The 21,450-nt window shown below is 49.3% G+C and overlaps 1 protein-coding gene across 1 annotated transcript; it reads left to right on the top strand.

Moving 5' to 3' along the window:
- The first annotated feature begins 14,245 nt into the window (after positions 1-14,245).
- S100B (S100 calcium binding protein B) lies at positions 14,246-17,200 on the top strand. Its single transcript, XM_058523351.1, has 2 exons — positions 14,246-14,383; positions 17,060-17,200. The coding sequence occupies exons 1-2, from the start codon at positions 14,246-14,248 to the stop codon at positions 17,198-17,200; spliced, it is 279 nt and encodes a 92-aa protein (XP_058379334.1).
- The last annotated feature ends 4,250 nt before the right edge of the window (positions 17,201-21,450 follow it).

Raw genomic sequence — 21,450 nt, 5'->3', positions numbered from 1 at the left:
TGGCCCAGCACAACTCAGGAACCCAGCTCCTCCTCCTTCTTCTAGTTCCAGGCGGCAACCAAGTCAGCAGGCCACCTGGAGGCGGCTCAACACTGCTGCAAGCTCCTGCACCCCCCACCCCCCCACCCCACCCCCCCCCCGCCTGGGTTTTCATTTTAGAAACTGTGATATTGCCTAACGCTGTCCTCGTCTGCCTCTGTGTCCCGTGGTCCCAGCAGCAGGGGTGGGGCCTCTTGCTGGGGAATAGGAAGAAGCAAGCAGGCAGGTCAGACAAACAGAGTCTCCAGGGCATTCTCAAGCCCCGATGGGTAGGCCAAAGCAATTCCAGGGACCCCGAGGTTGCATCCAGAAGCGTTGTGCGAGAGCCTCCTCAAGAAATCTTGAAAAAAGTTTCAATACATTAAGAATGCATCAGCTGAACTAGTGATATAAAAATATTGCAGAAGACATTTAGAAGTCTAAGAAAAAATGATTTTAGATGTTTAACAAACAATGTTAATACACACATCATAAGAATTATATCAACTTATTCAATTTTATTATGGAGGCTACTCTAAGTTTTAATTTCCAAAAATAGTTCATCCTTCCTACAATTTTATCTAAGCATCCTTTACATTGTTATTATATTAGCACTCAGTTGAACTATTAGGTAATAAATATACCTATGGATATACTTCAGTGATACTAAAATTTTAAATATAGTGCCAACCCTTTACAGTGTCTTTAACTTAAAGTTTGTTTTTAAAAAGCAAAAAATACTATTGTCCTGCAGCAGAAAAACTACTAGGAATTAGGCTTCCAATTTACACCTCCTTATCTTTCATATTCTCTATTTTGTTTCGTACATTCTTTATTTAAATCTCTAAATTAGTTAACTCATCCCACGCCCTGGATCATTCTTGTTGAAGATGGGTCAGTTCCACAGAGGCATTTTTTAAATAGTGGTGTATGAATCCTCATGAGTTAAACAATTTTAACAGTCAACTGATTTTCGTTGTTGTTCATTCGTCCTAATGTGGTTGAATACTGTGTGCTGTTCTGGGCCCACAACGGGACAAAGCCACACAAATGTGTGATGCTTACAGAGTAGTTAAATTAAGAAAATGTTCCCACTGAGTGAAAAACCAATGGGCTAATTTAGTGATTTTTTTAACTTTAAACCTGACATGATTTTATGGCAAATTTCCAGGAGTCCTTAAAAGTTATAAAAAGTATAATCCAATGAATATATGTGGCAGAGTTCTCCCCAGGGGAAAACTCTCGACTTTCCTGTTGGTGCCTTTCCCTGGCACCTGTTCAGCACTTCATCTCACATCTCACTGAGACCAGTCCCTGGGCAACAAACCTCACACGCACAAAGCAGGCTGAGGAAAGCAGCTCTCCGTGGGGTGTGCGCACCCTGCTCCAGCCTCCAGCTCCTTCTCAAAATTAAAAAGGAAAGTTGAAAAACAAAAACAAAAACAAAAGCCCTGTTGTTTGAGCTGGCCCCGAACGTTGCCATGGATCCAAAGCAAACCCCAGCGCCAGGGCGGACGCCAGCTCTGCTCACACTGGGCCTGCCCTTCTGCAAGGGAGCACCCACTCTGGAATGACTGGCTAGAAACCAAATGGATTCATGGAATTTGATGGGGTATAAAAATAATAAAATGTGATACCCATGAAAGACAGATACTCTATCACAATTTGCCACATTGGGAGCCTCCTGGACTCAAAGTATTCTAAATTAGCCAACGAGTTCATTCTGCACTTTTGGACCCTAATGTACTGGCTCAGAGAGAAATCCCTGTCCTCTGTTCTTTGCTTTGCTTTGTCTGCCTTCTGTACCAGGAGTTCACCTGACAGTTTCAGGTTCTTTTGAAAGACAAGAATATTAATTTTTATGACAATAATAATGAGCATTAATTGAGTGCATTAGGCACTTCACATTATATATACATGTGCGCATGTGTGTGTGTATGTGCAAAATTTCATTTACTCCTCCAACAATCCTCTGAGGGGGTACCGCTTTTCCCCTCTTTTACTGAGGATGAGAAAGGGTAAGTCATTTGATGAAGGTCTCTCCACAGGGTCAGGATTTGAACCCAGCTCCAAGACTCCAGCCTCTCTCCCCATGGCCGCCTGCTGGCTGGTGGTAGCATTCTTTGTAATAGGAAAGGCCATTAATTCTCATCGCCTTGACACTTGCATTCCCTAAAACAGAAGCCTTTTGTCCCTTCTCCCACGTCCCTCTAGAACACAGGCGTCCTTTTCTCCCTATGGACACGGGTCACTGTAACCAACCTCGTGAGCAGCTTGGTGGCGGATGGCACTGTCCTCTGTGGGAGAGAACAATGTCACTGCCCAAGGCCTTTCCTCTTGGAAAACTCAAGCCAGAATGACTCTTCCTGACCCCTGAGCAGACTCAGCTAAGCTTGGATCTGGTTACGAATTAATCGGTGCTAAGTGTTTGCTAAGTGGATGAAGGGTGGGCTGAAGGGGGAAGGAGCATCTAGGTGATGGATGAAGACCGTGGCAGAACATTTGTGCACCTAAAAGAGGTGCCTGTTGATCCACCAGCATCTCCATCTACCACCTGGGTGGAGAAGGCACTCTTGCCTGGGATGTGGACCTCTTCCCTACCATGACCAATGCTGGAACCTCCACTCTTGCAGCCTGCCTCCCTCAGCCAGCAGACCCTCACCATTAGGTGACACAAGGTGCCTTTGGCACCGAGAGGTGCTGTGGACTAGATGCAATAGGGTCTGAGCCTCCTCACGCCCTCCCACTTATCCTTAAAGTTTTGCAGATTGAAATCTTTGGCATTTGTCAACAATACCATGACCACTAACCTAGCAGATGGCTCTTGGCTATAAAGACAGCAAAACCAGAGGAGTCGCTTCAGTGTTATTCACAGCAGACACCTTTCTTCCCGGCGTCACACTCAGCAGTCCCTTGGTCTCAGCTTCCTGGAAAACACCTGTAGTGATTGCCACCCAACAACCAGCCCCTTGTTGGGACTCTGTCTCCCTAAGCTTTTGTATTACTTGGGCAGTAGTACCCATTCCTTTTACAGTTTGGCTATTTATATTTACAATGTCTTATTACATCATGTGATATTGTGATATAACAAGAAATACATATTTGGTCTTCATCTCCAGTTCCTGGCATAGAGCTCTAAAACCTGTGTAATTTCCTGAGGAAGGGGCGTGAGGGGAGCATATTTTGTTATTCATAACAAACCCCTTTTGGCCACGCCTGAGATTACGCTAATAAGGTGAATCTATGGGCCCCTAGAGAGCTTCAGGAAGGGGGCTGGTAGCCAGAGGAACCAACCACGGGATTGGAACTTGCAGCCTCACCCGCAACCTCAGGGAGGGGAGAGGGGCTGGAGATTAAGTTAATCACCCATGGCCAAAGATTTAATCAATCATGCCTGTGTAATGGAACCTCCATGTAAACCCAAAAGGATGGAGTTCAGAGAACTTCCAGGTTGGTGAACACGTAGAGGTGCTGGGGGGGTGGTGCACTCAGAGAGGGCATAGAAGCTCCAAGCTTGCCCCATGCATCTCTTCCATCCAGCTCTTCCTGAATTGCATCCTTTATAATAAACCCATAATAGTAAGTTAACTGTTTTTCTGAGTTCTGTGAGCTGTTTTAGCAAATTATTGACCCTAAGGAAGAGGTCATGGGAACCCCCAATTTATAGGTGGTCAGTCAGAAGTACATGTGACCCAGGACTTGTGATTATGGTTGAAGGGGGGGTCCTGTGGGACTGAGCCCCTAACCTGTGGGGTCTGACGCTAACTCCAGGTAGATGGTGTCAGAATTGAATTGAATTGTAGGACGCCCAGCTGGTGTCAGAGAATTGGTTGATGTGGGGGAAAAACCCACACATTTGGTGTCAGGAATGTTCTGTGGGTAAAAAATAGATTATAGCACACTAGTTGGGGATGTTATATGTTCAAAGAAAACTGCTGATTTCAGTCACCATTTGTCCTTTCTGCTGCGTTTACTCTTCCCATATAGTATCTTTTAAAAATTTTTATCTTGAAATCATTTTAGACTAACAAAAGCATAATGAAAAATTAATAAACTCTTTTATTTTTCTCATTACCTAGTGTATCAGTCTGGGTCCTATCAAGAGACAGAAACCAGATGGTAACTTAAACAGTGCAAGTTTAACATCAAGACTATGAAACTACCACAGGACCCTAACTACACAGAGAACTCTAAAGGGCATCCCAGTGGTGAGGGACAGTAACCAAGGATGGACAGACAGAAGAAGGACCCCTCCCCTAGCTGGGGTTCACACCACGCTGGAGAAGTCTGCTGGCTGCCCAGGCCAGAGCTGATCCACAGGGTCGGCCAGCAGGAACACCTGTGTGGACAGGAAACCGCTGCAGCCCTGAGCGTCCCTTGCGCGTTACTGCTGGGCATGCCGAGAATGCAAGGCCCTGGCCACTCTTTACCGGGCCATCGCTCAGGGCCGTGCTGCGGGGAGCAACCTGGAGGAAGGGCAGTCTCATCACCACCGGCATGAAAGCAGTGAGTCCCGGGCTCAGTGCACCCTCCTGAAACACAACCCACACGTGCACGTCCTCATCTAGGCTCATCTGCACCAGAGCTGTGGACTCGGGGGCGGGGGAGCCAACAGGAACATGAGGCTCTCACTACTGATTTTTCTGTGAGTAATCTCTGAGCCAGGAACCTCATGCCTTCTGCCAGCGTCTATGAAACAATAACGTGCTAACTTGTCAGCTCGCAAGCAGTGTAAAATCGCAGCGCTTCACAGTTCTTGACACCGAGGGAGCACAGGCGAGCCGAGGCTGGTCGGCAGGTGCACAGAGGGTGTGGGGGTGCCGCTGTGGGTATGAGCCCAGGCTGTGCGGTGACCGCACCAGGAAGGTCACGAGAAACAACCTCCAGGGCACAGGCAGGATGAGGCCAGTGGGTGCACGAGCAGAGGGAGTGGGGACTGCTGTGAACGCAAGTTCTGGAGTGTGCAGTGTCCACGTCAGGAAAACAGGGCCAAGTGGCCACCAGGCCCACGCCAGGCTGCAAGGTCACCAAGGGCTGCCCTCTCGGGACATGGTGGCTGAAGCAGAGCACCATCAGATGCTGTGAAGGACTGTGACGCAGGAGCGAGACAAAGCAAGACCTGCTCCACCAGAAGCAGGAAGAGAAGCCCCTTCCTCCTGCAGTGCCCTCTAACACCCTCCAAGGGTGTTAACACCATCCCTCGCTACAAACTGAACATCACACGCACAGTAAGGAGGCGTGATTAGAGAGTCTAGTCCATGGATGTGGCACAAGAACTGAAGTAGAGAATCAGACCTGAGAGGCAATAAATGGATAACAGGCACAGTCCACAAATTTGGCTACTTAGCAACATTCCACACACATTTGGGCTCCCTTACAACTAAATCATTCTATATTTCTACCTAAAAAGGCACAGCTCTCTTTGTTATAAGTGAACTAGTGCCGACCCTTCTCCACATGAGAAGATGCACAGTCCCCACAGTCATTGTACCCATCGCTGGCTATATTAATTATCCTCAAATTCAGTTATGGTTCCACTGAAAACTCAGTTACCTAAAGATTAAACTGAAATGCTAACCCTCAACAACTTGTTTATAAAATAAAAATTGGGAAGGAGAGAGAAGAAAATAGTTGGTTAGTAAATAAACACATGCATATAACAAGCAAAAAATATACAAAGCTGCTATGATCCTCATTTACATAACTGGTCCTGAGGTTGTAGCTGACACATCTGTGGCTTCCTTCTTCAAGTCTCCATTCCATAGCTCCCTCGCCCTCAGCAAGAACCTGCTCTGGGTCCCTTATTGGGTAGAGTGACCCAAACCTTCATTCCTGAAGAGCCTGAGTCCTCAATAGTCCTGCTTTATTTTTATTTTTACTTTTTTGGTTGCTATAGTTTTTGGTTAACCTTTACCACTGCTCATGGAAGCATTAAGAGAAGCCCCAGAGAAGCAGCGTGTTCCATAGTCCTCCTTGCTTCCATCGTGGAGCAGTAACGCAACTTCCCCCTTGGTAACTGGGATCAATCACACAAGGAAGTAGATTAACCCTTCTTTTGCCTGTTGGTTCAGGGGCCTAAGGAGCCCAAAGTAGCCAGGTGGCGGTCTCAGCTTTCAATTCAGTGGGACCAGTGCTATGACCCCTGGTGGAAGCATTCCCCTCTGGAGACTAAGATCTCCAAACTATCTCAAAGTTGCCAGGACAAGAAACAAAAATTCTGCAACTACATTATTAAGTGTACTAATGAGAGGAGCACTAGTACTTCCAATTCTTGATTCCCAGACCCATGCATTCTGGCTGTGGAGGACACAGCACCATATAATGTTTCCTGATTCAAAGTATATATTGTATCCTGTAATAAAGAACCCCATCCTTTCGGTATCTTGTCTCCTAACTGGCACCATAACTGACTCTTCAGGAAGCTATTCCACCTTTCAACTGGGTGAGCCACTTCTGAGTTATGGGATGTGTGAGAAGACCAGTTAATTTAATGGGCGTGAGCCCACTGCTACACTTCCTTTGCTGTGAAATGAGTTCCTTGATCAGATGCAATGCTGTCCAGAATGCCGTTACAGTGGATAAGGCTTTTGTGAGGTCATGGATGTTGTGTTGGCAGAAGCAGTACAGACAGGGAAATCAAATCCATATTCAGAATATATGTCTATTCCAGTGAGGACAGATCTCTGCCCCTTCTATGACAGAAGCGGTCCAATGTAATCAACCTGCCACCATGTGTCTGGCTGGTCACCACAGGACTCACTGTTGATCTTGGCTAGTGGCCTAGCCACAGCAACAGTAGCTGGGTCAGCCTTGGTGAGGGGAAGTCCATGTCATTGAGCACATGCATGCCTCCATTCTTGCCACATGGCCACTTTGTTCATGGACACATTAAGCGAGCCCTGAAGTGGCTGCAGTAATACCTGGCTGACACCCACAGGGTCGATCATTTTCCAGCTGATTATTAAGAGCTTCCTCTGCAGTGCATGCCCACTGGTGAGCATTCACTCAGAACACAAATGTATTCATAAACTGTGCTCATTCAGGGAGGTCCATCACATGCCTCTTCCAGAGCCTTCCTTGTCACCAATTTTCCAATCCTGTTCCTTCCAACTTGCTGACCAACCAAATCATCAGCAACAACCCATGAATTAACCAAGATCCATACCCTGGCCACTTCTCACTCCAGACATACTGGACAACCAAATGTGCTGCTCAAACCTCTGTCCATGAGAGGACTTCCCTTCACCACCATCCCTCAGGGTAACCCTTGAGTGAGGCTGTTGTGCTCTATCTGTCCCCTTCAGGGTGATACTAGCGTATCATGCAGACCCACCTATAAACCAGGCTCAAGTGTTTTCTTCCACAGTCAGCTGGTTATAAGAAATACCCCAGGAGGACACAGGCATGGATTGAGAGAGGGGAGGCGATGCAACAGGAGTTGGTGTCCAAGGAGTCTGAGCCACCTACTCATTTCCTAGACATTTCCATTTGATGATACACTGCTGGTACACACACCAACCTTATGGCTAGGTGGGTCAGACAACACTAGGGCTGCATGGTCTCCTGATGTCCCAGGGTTAGGTGTTCAATCTCTGCTAAGCCCCAGTAGCAAGCCAGAAGCTGTTCTCAAAATGAGAATCCTTAGCTGCCAAAGAGGACACAGACTTGCTCTAAAATCCTAGAGGTCTGAGCTGGGATTCTCCTACTCGTGCTTGTCAGAGGGTCTGTACCACATCCCAGTGTGTCACAGACGCTTTGAATACCATCGGATCTACTGGATCTGAAGGACCAAGGGTAAAGCAGCTTGTACTGCAGCCTAAACCTGCTCTGGTCCCCACTTGACGCTGCCAGCCTCACAGGTTGAAGTAGCACAGGCAAGTGTAGCACATTCGTATCTAAAATCCCCAAACTCTGACTAAATGCTGTGCTTCTTTTCCTGGCAGGTGGTACAAGGTGCAGCACTTTGTCTCTCACTTGAAGGGGACATTTCAACATGTTCCAGACCACTGAACTCCCGGAAACCTCACTGTGGTGGTGGGCCTCAAAATTGTGGAGCTTATCTCCCACTCGCTAGTTTGCATGTGGCTGACTAAGGCATCTGTAGTACTTGCCACTTCCTTCTCATCACACCCAATCAGCACACTGTCATCAGTAGAGTGACCAATGTGCTGCTCTGTGGACTGCCCAGATGATCAAGACGTCTGCAGAGAATATTATGGCGAGGAGCAGGAGACCTGACATGTGCCTGAGGGGACACTATGAGGGTATGCCTTTGGCCCTGCCAGGTAAAAAAGTGCTTCTGGTGGTCTTTGAAAATTGGTTTGGAGAAAACGGTATTAGTCAGATCAGTAGCTGTGTACCAAGTGCCAGGGGCTATGTTGATTTTCTCCAGTGGCGATACCTCATCCGGCACAGCCACTGCAATTTAAGTCACCAGCTGATATATCTATGACAGTCCACAGTCATTCTCCACAATCCACCGGACTTCTGCACGGGCCAAATTGGCAAGTTAAATGGGCTTGTGATAAGTATCACCACCCCTGCTTATGTCAGCTCTTTGATGGTGGCATTGATCTCTGAAATTCTCCCAAGAGCTACAGTATTGCTTCTGGTTTACTTATCACTGTCATGATAAGAAGAAAATTTCTAGGGATGTTCACCTAGCTTTTCCTATCATAATGAGCCTCACCTCGTTATGTAAGAGAGCCAGCAAGGGGATTCTGCTAGTGACCAAGTATGTCTGTTTTGATTATACATTCAGGAGCTGAAGAAATACCTGCAGAGAAAATCTGTGCATGACCTGGGCCCACTGTGAGTTGGTAGAGTTAAGACTGTCACCTGAAATCCCTACTTTGACCAGTGGGCCACAGGTCCATTTTGTGGCCCCAGGAATTAGCATCAATGCAGAGCATCAATGCAGAGCCTATCTAATAATCCCTGAAGAGATCTGGGTATTTCCTTCTCCCTACTACACGGTCGCATTAGTAAGTGTCTGCAGTGCAGGTGGGGAAGGTGTGGAGAACACTCACACACGTACACTGGCAGTAGTGCAGGGTCTCTCTCAAGGGGACCTGCCTCTCCTTCAACCAAGAGGCTCTGGTCCAACCCGACTTCGGTCTGGCAACTTGGAGAGAGGCTGTGATTCTCCACTGTGGTGATTCAAGTCAGGCTTTGGCTACCAGACCTAGAGTTTTCCTGTTGTGTGGGTTAAGGACTACTCAAGTAGGCCGTCCATCTGTCTCATTGCTAGGGACACTGTGATCAGTAAGCCACTGCCAAAGAGCTCTGGGGACCAAGGCATTCTGATTACTGGTCTGTCCCTCTCCCCTTTACAGCAGACACACCCACCCTATCTGATGGTTGAGTGAGGTCATTCAGCTCTGCTACTCTGAAATCCCACCATCCCCACTGAAACAGGGGAGACTATTTCAATGACGGCATCCCATATGGTCATAGGCAGACCACAAGCAAAGAGCTTCACGGGTGTCCCACTCAATAACGTATTTCTAGGTGCTTTAGTACAGGGCCCTCCTGTGGAAAACAGTTGAGGGGAGGCAGTGAATGTGCAAGTCACACATGACTAGACCAGGGGTTCTAGTCTAATGAGATGAGACTCAAAACTAGGGTGTCAGGAAAGGGAAGCAGGGTCCTCTGGAAGTGTGAAGGTCAAGGAAGGACTTCTGGCCCCAGACAACCCTGTGAGGTGAGGGCTCTGATCACCCCCCTCGCAGAACAGTTCTAATTTGTCCCAAGTCACACTTTTGTCAAGTGATGGCGCTGAAACTCAGCCTCGAGTTGTGAGTCTGTGGAAACTTGGTGAGGTCACAGATGTCTTTCCCATGTTCTTCTAAAGTTACATGAAGAACTTGTGTCTGTGAGCTCCTGGGGAGTGGGGGAGGATGCCACCCTGGGGGCCCCACAGCACGTGAAAGCCCCTCTCCTCCAGATGGGCTGTTTCTCTCGCAGCCTGTGAGCCCTGACACCACTCTCTCACTTCTCTGAAGAACGTCCTCTCCCGCCTGCTCCCACAGAAGCTGGAACAGGGTGGGCACAGGACACCACTCTTGGCTGTCCCAGGAGGCTGTGAGGTTTGTGTCCAGATGGCAGGCCCCATGCTCAGGCATCCAGTGGTCAGATGAGTGGATTCCAAACTGCGTGAGCAGGCTGAAGCTTTTTTGTGAACCCTGAAGGGCAAACCCAGAGCCCAGGTTGCCGCGCAGGGGAGTGGTTAGGGTGCGCAGGAGCAGCGCTCCCTCAGACACAGTGCCTGGGCACCCAGCACACGGTTGCTCCTTCCTCAGATGTGGGAAGTTCTGCACTTCACAGAGCAAGCAGGTGTCTGACCCTTCACGAGACCACAGCCTTGGGGCAGCTGAGGAAATACAGCCAAACCACATCGCTCAGGTCCCACTCACGGGGGTGTGGGGACAGGCTCGGGGTCCAGGTGAGGACGACTCAAGCCCCGAGGCTCACAGCCCCATGCTATTTCCAGGGGACATTTCTGGGTGTTGAACAGTCATGAATTTCCTGGTAAAACAGATGACGACAAAACAACTGTATCCACAGACATCTTTGTGTTTTGATCGTTCCGTGGCCACTGTGACCTGAGTCAGCACAAGGGCCCTGATTCTGGTTTAGACGTCCTTTGATGAGTTTGGGGCAAATGCTTTTTGTATAATGAGTCTAGAGGAATGCCTACCATTTGAGTTTCTGCTTGGAAATAGCTTGGGTAGGGTACCACTGAAGACGGGGGGTGGGAAGTCTGTACTTGGCTTTCCTGTGGCTGGTTGTGGGGCCTCAGAGAGGGGCTCACCGCCTGTACCTGTCTATAACACACAGCATTTGGACAGGACATGTCTGGGGCACTGTCTAGGTCTGACAGTCTGTGACTGTTCACCCTGGGGTGAAGGAGGCCTTGGGGTGCACCTGGCACGTGCCTCAATCATATTAAATAAGGATTTTTCCCTAAAAGCATCAAGTTCCTACTTTGCCACACATTTCAGTTCCTGCAGATGTTGGGGTCAGCGGCTTCTCAAGGCAACCCTGCTTAGCTCAGAGTACTGATGTCCGCAGGGCGACCCGTCCGAGGGTGGGGGCCAGACCAGGGGAGAGAAGCTCAGGGCTTCTCCATTGGAAACTCTGTATTCAGAGTTTAATCCTCTGCGTTCATCCTGTACTTGGAAGCTTCATGTTCTTGGCCGCACATTTGCTTTGTCTGAATCAATTAATCCGTCTCTCTCCTCTCCCCACCTCCAACCTTGCCTTTAGAGGAACATCAATATTCGTGTATAAATTTAAAAATGGCACAAAAAGCTGACTCCCCACTTCCTGCCCCATGTGCAGTCCCGGCTCTCCAGCGAGTCCCTGGGTGGCCGTGGCAGTTGGTCAATGCAGCCCTGTGTGCAGGCCTGGCCGCCCCAGCCGCCCCCACCCCCACCCTCGGCCTCCATTGGCTGCCTCGGCCTGCAGTGGGACTGCACCGGCCTACGCCCCAACCGCCCAGGGAGCAAGGAATAAGAGGCTGCCTCTGCCCATCACTCTTGCCACTCCAGACTCTGCAGCCAGAGGTGACGAGGAGCAGCAACCAACAGCCACTGACGTGAGGACACTCAGGAAAACCTATTCTTTTCTTTTGGGGGCAGGGGATCAAGAGGGTGGGGTTGGGAATGGGGCAGTAGTTTAAAAAGTCCCCTTAGGGTAAATGGCAGCGTTTCAAAAGTGTGGATCTTATTACTGTTTTGTGGGCATGATCACCTCAACTCTAGGTAGCTAGAGATTCATTTGCCTATGTTTTTATTCCTATAAATCGGAGAAACCTCAGGTCTGGTGGCTCAGAGGTGACTGCTGACATTTCTCCAGAAGTACTACAAATAGTGCTTCTTAGAAATATTTTGCAATCTTTGCCCCTTGAAGAGCAGGGTTTTTGCTTCTCCCAGGGGCTGAGAATGACGGGCAACCTGACGCTAGTTTAGCCCTATCTCATAAAGCAACATAAAGCAATGTTTTCTCTTCTCGTGGCTTCTGCCCCAGCCCTTGGTATATACCTGCTTCTCGGTTTTCCAGTTTCCCTCAATGGGAAATGTCAGGGTCCCCCTGGACACCGCTCAGAAATTACATGACAACTGTACAGGTAAATTTACAAGTAAATTTACTATTTAAAAGTAAATTACAAAATGGGTCAAAGAAATTGGGGTTTATGGTGAGTTTAACTTTCCTTAGTCTTACAATTTCTCAGGGAAGTAGGACCCTTTCCTTAGAGGGGACCCTCACATCATGTGTGATGTGTCCCTCTAAGGAGTTAAAGCCCAAAAGTTCTCTTGTTTTTCATATAAAAAGATTAATGCAGAATATTCACAGAATGAAGTGAAAAGGAAACATGGATATTTGATTTATATTTTTCTTAAAAGATAAGCTTTAAACCATCAATTGTTTCTCAAAAGGGAGAATCTAATAGGAAAAAATTTTCCTAATTAACTTGTAGTGTGGTTATGAAGAAAATCACATTTTATGGAGTTTTCGAACATATAGACTATATGTTTTATGCCTTGCCTTTAAAAAAATCCCAGTAGGCATTCTTCATGAAAAATTAGTTTAACCTCCCCTTCCCCAAATCATCACAGACTTTGAGAAGCATCAGGATGATACAAAAGTTTCTCGGGTTTTTTGTTTTGTTACTTAAAAACAAAAAAATCAATAATTGAAAACTTGAGTGCAAAGGATAAGAAGGTATGACCTATTAAAGATTTTAATCCATCTGAATTGTTGTATCTACAAGTGATACATCTGATTTTTAGGGACTTGAGAGCAATACTGATTACTAATAGAGTAAATTTAGCAACGATCAGGCCAAGACAAACATTCTCAATCCTTTTTCCCTTAGGAAATCAGAAATAAGTAAAATTTTAAATATTTTATTCCAGTTTATTTTTAAGATGTGACATATTCAACATGGGAATGATTTTTCAACAATCAGATGTAATTTTTTTTATTATTTTTAACTACGGCAGTGCAAAGATTCTTTAATGATTAGAACTCAAGGCCAAAAGTTGGTAAATTTCTCTGGCTGAGTATCTCAGTTTTAAGAGATAACTGACAAGCCATCCTGTCTAAGATGTGCCTAATTCCCAGGATTAAACAGATATTTCCTCAGTTTGCAGGCTGTGGTATAAGATACATGCTGTGAGGGAAGTAGGAAGTTTCTTACGTTGGCAACTGCAAAGAAACACTTATTCCAGCATTTGTGCGGCCACATCAGTGAACAGGCGACACTCCCCTTGCGCACCAGAGGCAGCTCTTGCGTGAATGCTAAACACCCGCCTGTGGCTCATCTTCCTGCCGCGTTTGCCTAGTCTGCCCCAGAACCAGCTTGATCCCATCACCTGATGACACATTTTTGTTTCCAGTAGGTCAAGGTACCTTTCATTGATCTTCTTTTTCAAAAACATGTGTGGCAATTCTGCTGTATTTATTTTTCCAGCTGAATTTTACAGCTGCTTTGTGGTCATGTTCCTCACCCATCAAAAAAAATCCCATAAATATTTTTATTAAAAATGAGCTAAATTTATGTATTAATTCAAAGGAAAGCAAGTTCCTACATTTTATGATCCTTAGAATCTTTTTGAAGGACCTGCACTTTTCTTGCTAAACTTATTCTTAAGTGATATGTGTGTTGCTATATGAATAGGATTTTTCTACTATGTTTTCTAGTTGTTTACTGATAGAATACAGGAACACTATTGATTTTTGTATTCTCGTTTGGCTCCTAGTCACCTTCTTTCTCATTAATTCTAACGGCTTGCAGTCGACGCTTTGCTCAACCACGCTCTGTCACTCGTCTTGGAGCCCTGCAAGGGCAGAAGGTCGCCAACTGGGGAAGAAGGAGGACTCTAGCCCTGAACTCCCTCACTGTTCTGCCTCTGTATTTTTCCTGAAGTTTCCCATTGGCCAAACCCAACTGGAAGCCAGAGGGCATGGGAACTTATCAGTGGGGCCCACAGGGACAGAGAAGAGAGGAGAGGGTGGGAGAGTGGGTCTAAGAGGCAGACGGGAGAATTGTGACAACTGTGCAAGCTCCCAGAGTGCCCTTCTCTAAGCCTGAAAGAAGATGAGCCAAGGCCGGTCTAGCCCCCTCCTCTGGGTTGAGGTCTGTTTAGATAACACTTTAACTGTTCTATATACAAACAAGGCAGAAGCATGAGAAGACATTTTTCCTTTGTGGCCCCCTAGGATGTCTGAGCTGGAGAAGGCCATGGTGGCCCTCATTGATGTTTTCCATCAATATTCCGGAAGGGAGGGCGACAAGCACAAGCTGAAGAAATCTGAACTCAAGGAGCTCATCAACAATGAGCTTTCCCATTTTTTAGAGGTGAGCCTTGCTTTTTAAAATCAACAGTCTAGCCATTCTCCTCTCCACTTATAAAACCACCTGTACACTTTCTCTTCTGAGCTGCCCTGAGGTGATTCCAGTTCCATTTCAGGACTACTAGGTTTCTTCTGAAAAGTTGTTTTCACAACTGAACCCTCATTATGGAGACTAGCTTAGATGGGCCCCACTGTTTTCATTTTCATCTGTTTTGTGTATAGTAGAAGCATCAAGGAAAAACTGCTGTCTCAAAAGTTCCAAATAATGCTGACTTTTCTCTGAAAAAAGAAATCTGAGGATTTACAGCAATAATGATGGCAGAATGGGATGGAAAATATATTTTCATGACTTATCAAGGGCCATAGTGAACATATAAGCAAGTTGTTATAAATAAGCTTTTGTTTTTGGGAAAAGGACCATTTTGGCTAGATGTTTAGCATGCACCATGCTGATAGAAGATGCCATTCACTCAGCCAAAGTTTACTGAGCACTCACTATGTTCAATACTGGGAGAGACACAGGCCTGAAGCCACGGCCTCTGCTTCTGGGGCACCCAGCCAGGCACATCAGTGAAGGGCCACAACCTACTTGCCTGAGGGCACGAGAGAGGCCCCTGCATCCTTTGGGGGCCCTGAGGCCTTGCAGGGGGCTCCCTGGAGTGAGGACGTTGGAGAAGAGTCGTCTTCAGTTTGAGACCCTAACTTAGGAAGCTGCATGAGGGCCCCCGATGAGCCCTGTCACTCTCCAGGCAGTTCCTGCTCTGGCCTGTGGTGGGAGTACGTCCAGACACCTCATGGAGGACTCACTTCCCTACCCACCGTCTCCACTGCCCTCAGATCAGCCACCCAGCATCCCTACTGCATACCAGTCTTGTGCCTTTGAGGCAAAGAACTGCAGTCCACCTGGCACCTGACCTTCCCTTAGTGCCCAGAACCAAGGTCATTGAAGGGACCAATCACACACAGGGGAAATGGCCAGACAATGAACCAGTGCACTAGTGTCTGACCAAGAGCTACTTCTGGGGAAGATACCAGAGCACCAGGCAGGGCCCTGCTGCACAGTGATGGGGAGCCGCCCTCCTGACCTAGCCGAGCCTCTCTGCACAGGACAAGCCCCAGGTTCCAGCAGCAAGGCAGCACCCGTCGTCTGCAAGGCTGGCTGGGGTTCTCCTGTCCCTACTCCCACCCAAACACTCCGTTGCTGTCAATGGCACTGCCAGAGCAGAGGAAGCAGCCTGGAGGCTTGAAAGGGGTTGGTGTCCTCTAGTTTGATTCTGGGACTGGTTTTCTCAGGCATCCAAGTTCAGAGTGGCAGCTGCCCCACTCACACATTCAGTTATCTAGTCCCAACAATTCTGCCTTCCACTTAACAACCAAAAAGTTCCAGTTTCTGGGGCCGGCCTGGTGGCATAGTGGTTAAGTTTGCACACTCCACTTTGGCGGCCTGGGGTTCGAGGGCCTGGATCCCAGTCGTGGACCTACACACCACTCATCAAACCATGCTGTGGCGTTGTCCCATATACAAAACAGAGGAAGATTGGCACAGATGTTAGCTCAGGGAGAATCTTCCTCATCAAAAAAAAAGTTCCAGTTTCTTCTGTAAAAAGGATTGTTGTAAGGATGAAACAAGACAGTGTTTGTTAAATGCTTAACATATAGTGAAAGCATAACAAGTAGTAGCTACTATTATTAACTATTGACTTTAAAACATAAAAAAAGCTTAGCATGTGGGAACCACAATTTATAAAAGAGAAAGAATTCATGGTCAGTGTATCAAGATATCATGAACATTTGTTGGCCTCATTTTATCAAGGTAATTTCGGTTTGGAGGCAAATCTATAATGTATTGAAATTAATGCACTGCTCCCAACCACCGTTCAGCAGATGTTTATAGGGCCCAGCGCAACCCCCACTGGAATCTCAATCTTTCATATGTTTTATACTCAAGGCAGCAATTGTACATTTTACTTGACTTCTTTGGGCCAAGATCTCCTGCCCTAGGGATTAGTTATTCTGAGCAATCCGCATTTATGCTCTTCTTCAGTGTTCAGTGCCACATTCTTTCCACCACATTTGTAGCCCTGCACTGTGTTTGCTCCTCTGAGCCTTTGTGACACCATTCTCTTGGCTTCACTGTTGGACAAGAGAACTGTCAGGAAAAGTTCCATGCCCTATAAGGTAACTCAACAGGCAAAAAGAACACAAGGAGTTAACAAATTTAGGACATGTTCCCAAGAGTTATTTCAGCCAAAAAACACTTTCAAAACATGAAAATCCACTGGAAGCCTTCACTATAGGAACTTCCACACACAGAAACAATGAAAACCTTAGGGGGGCCAAAAGTTCATTTTTTCTTTCAAGACATTTTCATATAATATGCCCATGCGGATCTAGACTGTAGTCTTCTTTTCCAGGTGTTTTGTTTAAAGTACAGTGATAACAACCTGCAGTTTTTCAGGTCTTGGTTGTTCCATACAGTCTTTTTAAATAGCCCAGACCCCCAGAGGGTTCTGCCTGGCCAACAGTCCCTGGTCACAGGAGAAATCTTTTCTGGCATTTTGTATTGTACATCTTGGATTGTTTCTGATACAAATTATGAAAGCCAGCCAACTTTTAATCATGTTTTGATGTCCTTAAATTTCCTTTAAAAATAAGCTGGGCAATTTCTCTTATCTCTCAGGAAATCAAAGAGCAGGAGGTTGTCGACAAAGTCATGGAAACATTGGACAACGATGGAGATGGTGAATGTGACTTCCAGGAATTTATGGCCTTCGTCGCCATGGTTACCACTGCCTGCCACGAGTTCTTTGAACACCAGTGAACTAAAGAAAGCAGCCAAGCTGTTCCTGTAACAGAGATGAAGGTCACTAAAGGAAGCAGAGAGCAAGGGCTTGCAGGCTAGTAGGAGCCGAGCTTTCCAGCGCGTTGTAGCTAATTAGGAAGCTTGATTTGCTTTGTGAATGAAAAATTGAAAATCTCTTTCCAAGGGCTGTTTTTAATGGCCCCCATCATTATTTCTGCTATATTAGGCATATGTGTTAGCTGGCTGGTCCCTGGGACTCTTGGTAATAATCATTTAGGAAAGTCAATTCTCAGTCATAAAGCATGTGCTCTACTGGCTGCTGTGGCTGTGTAGAATCCTAACCCAGAAAAAACAAACCACCAAAAATGACCCCGGACATTTGTAGTTTCCTTGTCTCCACTACATTTAAAAATACAAAGCTTTGTCCACCGCCCTTTGAAAAGGCTGCCCTGCCTCAAATCTGTTCATCATCAGTGTAGATGAAACCCACAGTAGTTAGGTGATCTGACAGTGCTGCCCCACCTACCTATACAGCATGGTCACGTTTAGATCCCTTTGCCTACAGTGAGCTGTGATTACCGAGTAAATATTTAATGCTAACAGTTCTAAATGGAAAAATATGTCTCATAAACCAACAAATACTGATATTTTAACTCTAAGCAGAACTGAGAATCAAAATTCTACATTCAGTGTAATTCTTCGGATAAGATCACAGTTTGCTGGATCCGTGGGACCTGTGTGCAGCAGAAGGAGCACGCCCGGGCTCAGGACCAGAGTTTCAGCTCTGACACTCTGGAGATCAGTGTACTGCAAGTAATTTCGTCTCCCTGGCCTCCTCTGTCTGTAAAATGATGGGTTCCTAATGAAGCGCCTGGTCTGTCCGTGGATGTCGTGCTTCACTTGTTTGTGCTCAGTCAGGGTCTGCTCCCCGCTATTGGTGAAGTCAGCGTCAGTGGAAACCTGAACTTGTGCTTTTGTACCCACGAATTCAAATAAATCATTTCAAATAATTCAAATACACAAGTTATAAATACTAAAAATCACTTCCAGGGAAATTCAAATTAATCTTATCCAACCCTTTTCCTGTTTTATTTTTTAAGGCCACAGACTTGGAAACTCATAAACCAACTGATCGCTTGTACTTGCATTAAATAAAACGAGCACTGTAACAAGTCTCCGTAGCCGCTCCACATGGAATAAAAGCGAAACACCTGCAACACTAGGGAGACGAGCGAAGTCAACACGGCCTGGCATCATCATGGCAGCAGATGCTGCATTCCACAACGCCAGGGCGGGGGCAGGAGGCGGGACACTTGGATGGGGCCCGGCATGAAGGGGTGGGGCATGGAGGGGTGAGGAGGGGCGAGGAGTGGAGGGGCGAGGTGTGAAGGCGGGTGTGGAGGGAAGGGTGAAGAGGGCCGAGGTGTGAAGGCGGGTGTGGAGGGCGGGTGAGGAGGGGCGAGTGTGAAGGCGGGTGTGGAGGGGCGGGTGAGGAGGAGCGAGGTGTGAAGGCGGGTGTGGAGGGAAGGGTGAGGAGGGCCGAGGTGTGAAGGCGGGTGTGGAGGGAAGGGTGAAGAGGGCCGAGGTGTGAAGGCAGGTGTGGAGGGGCGGGTGAGGAGGGGCGAGGTGTGAAGGCGGGTGTGGAGGGGCGGGTGAGGAGGGGCGAGGCGTGAAGGCGGGTGTGGAGGGAAGGGTGAGGAGGGCCGAGGTGTGAAGGCGGGTGTGGAGGGGCGGGTGAGGAGGGGCGAGGCGTGAAGGCGGGTGTGGAGGGAAGGGTGAGGAGGGCCGAGGCGTGAAGCCGGGTGTGGAGGGAAGGGTGAGGAGGGCCGAGGCGTGAAGCCGGGTGTGGAGGGGCGGGTGAGGAGGGGCGAGGCGTGAAGGCGGGTGTGGAGGGGCGGGTGAGGAGGGCCGAGGCGTGAAGGCGGGTGTGGAGGGAAGGGTGAGGAGGGCCGAGGTGTGAAGGCGGGTGTGGAGGGGCGGGTGAGGAGGGGCGAGGCGTGAAGGCGGGTGTGGAGGGAAGGGTGAGGAGGGCCGAGGCGTGAAGCCGGGTGTGGAGGGGCGGGTGAGGAGGGGCGAGGTGTGAAGCCGGGTGTGGAGGGGCGGGTGAGGAGGGGCGAGGTGTGAAGGCGGATGTGGAGGGAAGGGTGAGGAGGGCCGAGGTGTGAAGGCAGGTGTGGAGGGAAGGGTGAGGAGGGGCGAGGCGGGAAGCCGGGTGTGGAGGGGCGGGTGAGGAGGGGCGAGGTGTGAAGCCGGGTGGAGGGGCGGGTGAGGAGGGCCGAGGTGTGAAGGCGGGTGTGGAGGGGCAGGTGTGGAGGGGCGAGAAGGGGCGAGGTGTGAAGGGGTGGGGTGTGAGAGGTAGGGTGCCCAACGCCGTGAAGAGATGGGGCATAGAGGGGTGCAGAAGGACCAGGTGTGACGGGCAGCTGAGGACGGAGCGGAGCGTGGGGGGGAAGATCCTCCCGGGAACTTCCTGCCTGGTTGGTATCACGTGGCCTTCTGTGAACCAATCGCCAGGGAGGGCAGCTGGATTGGTCCAGACAGTCACATGTCCACCTCGGGATGCTGGAGCGAATCCGAGACCGGAAGTGGCTACCCGGGAGTCAGGGCGCTGAGGAGACAGCGCTGGGCGGAGGCGGCGCACGGACGGGGGGGCTTCTGCTCTGGCGGGTCTGTTCCCCACGTGGTCAGTGGCGCTTGCTCGACCCGCGGCCCTGGCTTCACAGGCCCTGTTTCCGTCTCAGCAGTCCCTTGGGTGTTCGTTGACCACGTGTCTCTAACAGGGCAGCGCAGGTTCGCGCCCTGGGCCGCCCTGAGCCTCCCTGTCCGGAAGAGACCCAGCGCGGCCGCGGCGTGTGGGGCTGGCCTGTGGGATCCTGCAGTGCGAGCACAGGATACGCAGCACCGACACCCCGCGAGACGGCTCACACCCTCCGGGTGGGGAAGCCCCTGCGCTGCCTGTCCGGGGGCGGGGCGTGAGTGGAGGTGCCCCGGGCAGGATGGCCAGCCGAGGTATGCAGGAGCAGCCCAGTAGGCCAGGGCAGGGCCGGGGAGGAACGCAGGGAGTGGGGCCCCCAGGAGCTGGGTGACTGCTGAGTGTGAGGGGCCGCAGGAGCCGGGGCACAGGGGGGGGCTCTGGGCCTTATCCCCAGGGCAGGGGGCGCTCCAGGGGTTTCGGCCGGGCCAGTCCACGCCGTGACTGACCTCAGGAAGAGCTCTGGTAGTGCAAGGCAGGGGCTTGAGCAGAGGTGGGGACAACACAGGGGTCTCTGGAGAGATGGGGGCAGCAGAGATGGGGGCCACGTCTGGAGAGACGTGTCTGTTCAGTGGTGTGAGCTGACATCCGGGGCACCATCCACCGCTTCGTGCGGGTCGGCCTGGGGAGTCCACGGGACCTCCCCTCACTTCAGCACTCTGCTGTTGCTGTCATGAAATTCTTGGTAACTTTCGGACAAGAGCCCCGGCATTTTCATTGTGCGCTGGGCCCTGCAGGTTATGCAGCCCATCCCGGGCACTGGGCAAAGCTGGAGACACGCTGGGTTGGGGAATGCAGGAAGAGGAGCAGGCTTGGGAGGCCCGGAGGGTAGACCATGTCTGCCTGCCTCAGCCCGGAGGCTAGCAAAGCCCTGTGCACTGGATCCCTGGCTCTGGACTGTGGTGCCTGCCCTGTATGTACCTCTCCAGACCTCGCCTCCACACTCCAACACCAGAGGACAACCCTGCTGCTGTAGCCAGAAGTTGAGTATGTCCCTGCTGGTACCTCCCTTGCCCCCACTGATCCAAGAATCCCAAGATGACAGTCCCCAAATGTCCACCCTCCTTCCAAACCAGACTGGAAAGAACTGGAGTGTACCAGCCCTCTAGGAGCCTGCTTAGGGCAGCCGCCGAGTGTGCCCCCTGACCTCACATCCAGGGGATATGTACTCCTTTACCTCAGGGAGGGAAGCTGTTCCTCAGCACATCTCCACAGCCATCCTTGGGGGCTTTCTCACACCAACTACCCTTAGCTCCAGGTGGTAAAACGTCCTCTTCCTCTGACCTGTCCTCAGCGGAACATGACCTGCCCTCACCTAGAAGCACCATATATTTCCATGAAAGGGCGGTGTTGGTCCCCACACAGCCCCCCCCCCCACCCCCGGTCTGACCTGCCTCAGAGCAGCCTCAGGCATCCCCAGGTGGGCAGGAGGGTGCGTGGAGCAAGGCATGGGGTCTGGGGGGAATAAGCTGTCTTAGGCATCCCCAGAGAAAATCAGGTCCCAACTTTATCTAGG

This window comes from Diceros bicornis, chromosome 27 (assembly GCF_020826845.1).
Source record: "Diceros bicornis minor isolate mBicDic1 chromosome 27, mDicBic1.mat.cur, whole genome shotgun sequence".
Taxonomy (NCBI): domain Eukaryota; kingdom Metazoa; phylum Chordata; class Mammalia; order Perissodactyla; family Rhinocerotidae; genus Diceros; species Diceros bicornis.
This window is presented reverse-complemented; position numbering and strand designations above follow the sequence as displayed.

What these genes read in the sequence shown, in the direction of transcription:
- S100B (XM_058523351.1), top strand. Translation starts at nt 14,246, where the DNA reads ATGTCTGAGCTGGAGAAGGCCATGGTGGCCCTCATTGATGTTTTCCAT. An exon ending in AGCTTTCCCATTTTTTAGAG is followed by an intron (nt 14,384 to 17,059) that starts GTGAGCCTTGCT and finishes CTTATCTCTCAG; the next exon opens with GAAATCAAAGAGCAGGAGGT.